Genomic DNA, 7,500 nt, shown 5'->3' on the forward strand with positions numbered 1-7,500 from the left:
TTGTGCTCCTCTGTGTGAGTGTACCCCAAGTTTAGGTGGGTGGGATGGTTGTGGGGGGTAGGTTGCAATAAAAATTGAAATATTAGTCTAAGTGGTTGTGAACTGTATGTTGTGTTTGTCAATATTTCATTCAAAAGAATATCAAATAAAAATACATTTCGAAATTTTCAATTCGGGTCACTTTATTATTTTCCATTGTCCCAGCATGTCGTACCACCATGAGGAAGCAACTGGAAGGTTTGGATATCCATTCTGCAATAATTACCAGTTCACCACTTTACATCTTTATATCCTTTTATCAAACTTTTACTTTCTCCTCCTTTCCGTGAATCCGGTCGTCTACTTCCAGCGGCCCCCCACTTTCCCCTTCCCATGAACCTTCTTACTGGGAGGGGAATGGAAAGAGAGAGGGAACAAGTGAGGTAGGAAGGAAGGAAGGAACAGCATAGACCATTGGTTCTCAAACTGTGGTACCCGTGGTACGCAGAGGTATCTCCAAAAAGAAAGTTATATAATTTATTAAAAAACATAATATCTAAAATACTAGTACGAATGGAAATACAGTAACCAATGCGATCATTAAATGGGGTTAAAAATAAGTTAAAGGAATAAATGTGCGCTTTCTTAGCTGAATAGGGCCGGCCTACGTGACTGTATTTTGTTATATTTTATAATCATAATGGTGGCACTTGGGGAGACAAATATTTTTCTCAGGTGGTACACGGTATTAAAAGTTTGAGAACCACTGGCATAGCATTCTCAGAGATAGACAGATGTAGGTAGATACCTACATCTAGTCATGACTAGTCATGATTATATGTCTATTCTAAAAATAAAGATGACTCACAATTTCTGAGCGTGGGAGATTCTGTTGAGCAGCACGATGATCTGAACAAAGGATTAGAGGGCGACATCTTTAAACAAGCTCTACAGGATCATTTATAGCATTATTTATAGCAATAATTATAGCATTATTATAATATCTATAATGATGATATGATATTATAATGACATGAATCACCACTTTCTTCACCTATCTAATTATTTCATAATCTCTTTTTTAAAAGACATGTTTGCAAATTAAATGACTAAGGGCTGGAGGCGGATGTAATTACTAGAGTGACTGTCAGTGACTTTGGAATGCCGCTCTGATAAACAAACCAATGACTTGATTTATTGCTTCAGCTATAGCCGACCTGTCTCCAGTCAGTTGGTGAACGCACTTATCATATGTTATTATCATAACATGCACTACAGAATAAAAAAGGTCTTATAGACAGGCAGACAAATCCACTTTTTAACTTTACTTTTGGTATTAGTAAATGTATAGAATCAATTGACTATGAAATCAAACTGTTCTTAAAGACCTCATTGACTCAATAGTCTTGGTGGAAAGTACCTCATATTTCTGGTGCTTCATATGCTCTATGAAGTCGAACTTCTCAGACTCCAACTGGTGAATCGAGTTCCACATCTCCTGAGCCCGTTGCCTAGGGTTAGTTAGACACAAGGGGACTTTTGCTCAGACTTGTGAGCCATATAAACCGGTTTTTCTCTTGATTTTATCTTTCATCCATCAATCATCAATGCCATCCCTTTTGTTTGATGAAGCAAAATCAGTCAAAAGTCACAATTCTAAGCCAAGCGGCACCAACTTGAGGCCATCAAAAATCTCAAATGCAATAAGCCTTATTTCACCTGCGACCCGACAGTGTTGTCTTTGGACTACTTCCACCTGCACTCTGAGCCTGTTGGACTGCAGCTATCGCTGTTCACATAAGTGGGCCTAGTTGCCAGAGGTGTATAGTAACGAAGTAGCTGTACTTCGTTACACTACTTATATATTTTTTGAGGATTTGTACTTTACAAAGTTGTTTTTTTATCAGGACTTTTACTTTTACTTCACTACATTTAAAAGTTAAAAAATATACTTTTACTTTGTTACTTTGACATTTGCCACCTCGTTACTCGTTCCAAATTAAAATAATCAAAGAATTATCTGGAATGCGTGGGTCCGACAGGACGAAGAAGATTTAAGTTTAAGGTAAATGCGCGGGGCGGCAGAGATGAGCAGCATTACAAGCATGGCAGCCGCAGAGCATGTCGACACAGAAGACACCAGTGCGTAAGGAAGAGTTTAGGGAAGAGATCAAGACCACAACACATACCAGTAGTTCTTATATTTGTATGAGCTGTGTGATACCTCAGTCAGTAGGATACTAAACAAGGTAATACGAATTGGCTAACCATGTTTTATCTGCAGTGGTGAAAATGTGACTGATAGTAAACATGTGGATTAGTCACCTAACCACTCTGGCTAGATTAGATTTTAATGTAATTGTAATGGGATACTTTTGGAAGAAAAGAAAAAAAAGTTCTATAGCACATTTCATTCACCTGAAAAAGTTAAATAAAAAACAAGGGGAGAATAATTTTGGGTTGTTTTGCTTCTTTTCATGCGTACTATAAAATACTTGTACTTTTACTTTTGATACTTGAGTATATTTTTTCACAAGATACTTTTGATACTTAAGTACATTTAATGTGAGCTACTTTAAGACTTTTACTCAAGTAATTTTCCTTTAGGAGACTTTAACTTTTACCAAAGTCATTTTCAGTTATGGTACTTTTACTTATTTTTTTCAAGTACTTTATACACCTCTGCTAGTTGCCACTCCCATACATTCGAATCCAAGCTATCGTGAAAAGGCTGCACAGCACAGGAGTACCTGACCTCTATTCATACTTCGCACGTGACGTCACAACGACTGGCTGGTGGGCAAGAACTCCAGCAACGAAACCTAGTAACCTAATCAGGACGTCGCCAGTTTTACCACACAGTCCAAATACCGCCATGATGGAAAGATTAGTTCAACGGAAGCATTTGTGCCAGGTATACACATGGCAAACTGACAAATTAGACATATATTTTTGTACGGAATCTCCCTGCTTCTGAAATGCGTGAACATTTCCGCCCAGCGCTCATTCCACTGTGCAGATTAAATCATGCAGCATTCTGTAACAGCAACTGTGCGATCATCCCTGCCCTCACACATTGTTGAAATCATATGCTGGATGCTTTAATCTTTCTATGTGTATTTTAGTGAATGATCGGGCTATAAGACCACATTGGCCACATGTAATCCACATGTAATCGCAGACAAAAGGGGACATTTCATAGTGGATGGTGAAATAGTAACATTCACCTTTGCTTTGATTATGAAGATATTCCTGTTTTTCACCTCCCATACGACAGAGTTGTTAACCCATCTGTAGGCTTTAAATTTTTGTGCGGTATAAGGTGACGGATTCTCTATGAGATAAATGTAAATATCTCCAAACTCCAAGTCTGGTAGAGTCTTTGCCAGCTTCAAAGCAATGAATAACCTACATCAGCGGGTGCTGTGTATGAATCACAAGTTCCGAGTATGTTTATCTTTTCTTCGTATCTAATTTTAACATTTTGTGACAAATGGTCTAAATAGTTGATTTATTTAAGTATCGGAAATCTGCAAGGCTGCAATTCCCCTGGTTGGCCGTTGTTCGTCGCCATTTTGCCAGTGTTTGTTGCCCTCCAGGTATCCATGGTAGTCACGTGACCGCAAAGTATGAATAAGGGCCCCCCACCCAGACAGAGAGCAGGGCTATCACAGCTCACCTGAGGCCCTCCTCCCTCCTCCCTCACCACAGCTCACCTGAGGCCCTCCTCCCTCACCACAGCTCACCTGAGGCCCCCCTCCCTCACCACAGCTCACCTGAGGCCCTCCTCCCTCAGTGTCATCACAGCTCACCTGAGGCCCTCCTCCCTCAGTGTCATCACAGCTCACCTGAGGCCCTCCTCTCTCAGGGTCTCGGTGCCCAGCGGCTCCTTCCTCTCAGCCAGCGTCTTCTTCTTGATCTCCTTGCCGGTGAGACGCTTGCCCCTCTTGTTCTCTGACTGCCATAACACACAGACACACACACACACACACACACACACACACACACACACACACACACACACACACACACACACACATATTTTAGGGGATGCCAAAGGCTGTAGTGCTAGGCCGTAGGGGGCTGTAGTGCCAGGGGGTTTCACCTTGGCTAGGAAGCCTCCAAAGTTGTTGGCCAGCACCTTCTTCTTCTTGGCGTCGTCGCCGGCCTTCCTCTTGACCTCGTCCTCCTCCCTCCTCTGGCGTTCCTCCTGGGGGGGGAGGAGGGGGGAGAGAGGGGGGTCTGGATGGATGAGCAGTTTTCTGTCTGTATACTGAGACATGTGTGTGTGTGGGTGTTTTTACATGTATTGTAATGTCTGCATGTCTGCTTGTGTCCATGTGTGTGTGGGTGTGTGTGTGTGGGTCGGGAGGGTGTGTGTGTGTGTGTGTGTGTGTGTGTGTGTGTGTGTGTCGTAGGTACCGCGATGCGTTGCTGCCGGTCTTTTTCCTTCTCGGTTCGGACCCTCTGGATCTCAGCCCTCTCTGACCGACGATGCTCCTACCAAGGGAGGAAGGGAGGGAGGGAGGGAGGAAGAGGGGAAGAGGGAAAGGGAGGAAGGGAGGGAGGGAGGGAGGAAGGGAGGATGGGAGGAAGAGGGGAAGGGAGGAAGAGAGGAGGAAGGGAGGAGGAGATGAGCAGAGGGTTAGGACATACAACAGGAAGGATCAAGTGAGACCACTACACCGATAGATGATCCAAAAGGCTGCTAAAGGCTGCTTGAACAACGAAAACATCTGCCTGTAAACAGACCTCTTCGTGGTCATACCTTTAAATTAAAGGTTTGAGGTTAAGGTTTGCAGCGACAGCAAAGACCAGCGTGTGTGTGTGTGTGTGTGTGTGTGTGCGTGCGTGCACACGCGTGCGTGTGTGTATGTGTGCGTATGGGGGTGGGGGGGGGGGGGACACCCACGATTCGGTCCTTGAGTCCAATAAGCTCCTCCTCTTCCTGCTTCCGGTGCTCAAAGTGCACGTCGATCAGCGTCTGCAGCTCCAGTAGGTCCTTCTCCATGCGCTTCCTGTGGATGTCCTGAAGGGGGCAGCAGACATGGAGTCAAGTTAAGTTAAGTTATCCTTTATTTATCCATTTTTGGGGGAAATTCTTTCTCTGCTTTTTGACCCATCTGGGAGCCGGTGAACACCCAGAGCAGTGGGCAGCCGCAGTGCAGCGCCCGGGGAGCAGGTGGGGGTTTCAGGTGCCTTGCTCAAGGGCACCTCATCCGTGGATGAGGACGTAGGAGAGTGTTGCACAACCACTCCCTCCATCCATATTTTTGCCTACCGGTCGGGATTCGAACCGGCCACCCTCCGGTTACCGGTCCAACTCTTTAACCAGTAGGCCACGGAGTCACCCCACACACACACACACACACACACACACACACACACACAAATACACACACACACACTTACACTTTTGTTTGTATATCAGCTTGATAAGGCTTGTTTGTGCGCTGTTTGGATGACAGTAAACACTTCATCAAGATCGTTTTCTGAAGCAATATGCATCTGTTTGCATTAATGGCGGCAATAACGACGGGTGAGCGGGCTGAATTTTTGGGTCGTTTGGTGGAATTCTCACTACTCCCATCTAAGCATGGACGCCATGATGGACGCGCAGCATGCACACACACACACACACACACACACACACAGACACACACACGTCTCCTTCCACGACCTACACACACACACACACACACACACACACACACATACATACACATACATATATACACACACACACACACACACACACACACATATACATACACATTCACATACACACACACACACACACACACACACACACACACACACATACACACACACACACACACACACACACACACACACACACACACACACACATCTCCTTCCACGACCCCATAACCATATCAGCTGACCCCCCCCCCTTTTTTGAGTGTGTGTGTGTGTGTGTGTGTGTGTGTGTGTGTGTGTGTGTGTGTGTGTGTGTGTGTGTGTGTGTGTGTATGTGTGTGTGTGTGTCTGTGTGTAAGCAGATGCAAGTTGGGGGTCACAAGGGGTCAGGGATGTTTTTTTTTGCAGCACCACCAAAGGAAATGGTGAACGTCCTCTCTGAGCAGCCTTACATCAAAGTCCACCCTGTCGCCCTCGGGGATCTTGGGGTTGGCCACCGGAGGGGCCAAGGGTCTGAAGGGACAGACGAGGGAGGGGGGACGATGTAACCGTCAAACCCACCATCAGACCCCACATTCAATCCAATTCACTTACAATGAAGCAACACAAAGAAAGGAAAGACAATGAGGGAACTTACTTGGGTTGAGGACGCTTTTCTTCAGAGAGAGAGAGAGAGAGAGACATAGAGAGAGGGAGAGAGAGAGACAGAGAGAGAGAGAGAGAGAGAGAGAGAGAGAGAGAGAGAGAGAGAGAGAGGGGGGGGGAAGAGACAGCGAGACGGGTGGAAAAGTGAGAGAGAGAGAGAGAAAGAGAGAGAGCGATGGGTGGAAAAGAGAGAGAGAGAGACAGAGAGAGAGAGAGAGAGAGACGATTGGAAGAGAGAGAGAGAGAGAGAGAGAGAGAGAGAGAGAGAGAGAGAGAGAGAGAGATATTTATACATATACATATACATATTTATTTCACATTATTTTGAAGTTGGTTTGGTGAATATTGATTAATATTCTGGATCAACAGAAAACAGTGATACTGATTTGCGTGTCTAGGAATGTTACATATCATATGTCCTGTCTTACCTTCCTCCTGGGTGTATTGCTCTAACCAAACCAACGATGGTGGCAGCATGACCGCCAGGGAGATGGGAGATAAAGGAAGGAAAACAGAAAGGAAAGAGTTATTTAAGGTAAGTAGCAACATCTTCTGCAACCTTAGATAAGGATAAGAGATAGGATCTCTAAAGTACTTGATCCCAGGATATGCAGGGGCGGCCACTACAGGACTGAAAACAATACAACTATGCAAAACATACAGATAATGTGTATATCACATAAAAAGAGAAGTTCAAATGTAGATTGAAAAAAGAAAGTTAATATGATTGACAGTATCAATGACTTATTGGAAGTCGCTTTGGATAAAAGCGTCTGCTAAATGCCCTAAATGTAAATGAAAATGTGAAATGGTTGGGTCAGGAGTAAGGTCAAATCGTCCATAACTGGGCCAGAGATCTGGATCTTGATCTTACCTGTACACATTTGTTTCTACGCACGCAGGCATGCAGGCATGCAGGCACGCAGGCACACACACACACACACACACACACACACACACACACACACACTTTGCTTTACCTTCTTCATCTTCAGGCTCCTCCTCCTCTTCTTCCTCTGTGTGTGTGTGTGTGTGTGTGTGTGTGTGTGTGTGTGTGTGTGTGAGGTGGGGGGGGGGTAAGTGCAGAACAAATAAAGATGAGAGTAACTTAAATTAGAATCCAAATGGAATGCACTTTTTGCCGTGCATTCCATTTCTCCTAATCTTTGGGTTGAGTTTCACTACTACAGAAAACATGAATTGTTTATTTGATTC

At 44.4% G+C, this 7,500-nt stretch overlaps 1 protein-coding gene across 1 annotated transcript; it reads right to left on the reverse strand.

The window, feature by feature from the left end:
* Positions 1 to 178: 178 nt before the first annotated feature.
* LOC311406622 (troponin T, slow skeletal muscle-like) lies at positions 179 to 7,296 on the reverse strand. The gene is made up of 11 exons (XM_084488850.1): positions 7,266 to 7,296; positions 6,714 to 6,734; positions 6,278 to 6,296; positions 6,093 to 6,153; positions 4,892 to 5,008; positions 4,402 to 4,479; positions 4,085 to 4,189; positions 3,828 to 3,937; positions 1,400 to 1,490; positions 848 to 888; positions 179 to 385 (listed from the first exon to the last, which is right to left on the reverse strand). Exons 5-11 carry the CDS (start codon positions 4,988 to 4,990, stop codon positions 340 to 342), a joined length of 570 nt encoding a protein of 189 aa, XP_084344976.1. The 5' UTR covers positions 4,991 to 5,008; positions 6,093 to 6,153; positions 6,278 to 6,296; positions 6,714 to 6,734; positions 7,266 to 7,296; the 3' UTR covers positions 179 to 339.
* Positions 7,297 to 7,500: the final 204 nt, after the last annotated feature.

The sequence above is a fragment of the Micromesistius poutassou genome, assembly GCF_964030765.1.
Source record: "Micromesistius poutassou genome assembly, chromosome: 1".
Lineage (NCBI taxonomy): Eukaryota > Metazoa > Chordata > Actinopteri > Gadiformes > Gadidae > Micromesistius > Micromesistius poutassou.

Excerpts from the sequence above, each read along its gene's own strand:
- LOC311406622 (XM_084488850.1), bottom strand. The coding sequence starts at position 4,990 with ATGGAGAAGGACCTACTGGAGCTGCAGACGCTGATCGACGTGCACTTT. Across the intron at positions 4,190-4,401 it reads ACCGGCAGCAACGCATCGCG|GAGGAACGCCAGAGGAGGGA; the intron begins GTACCTACGACA and ends CTCCCCCCCCAG. Across the intron at positions 1,491-3,827 it reads CTGAGAGAGGAGGGCCTCAG|GCAACGGGCTCAGGAGATGT; the intron begins GTGAGCTGTGAT and ends AACTAACCCTAG.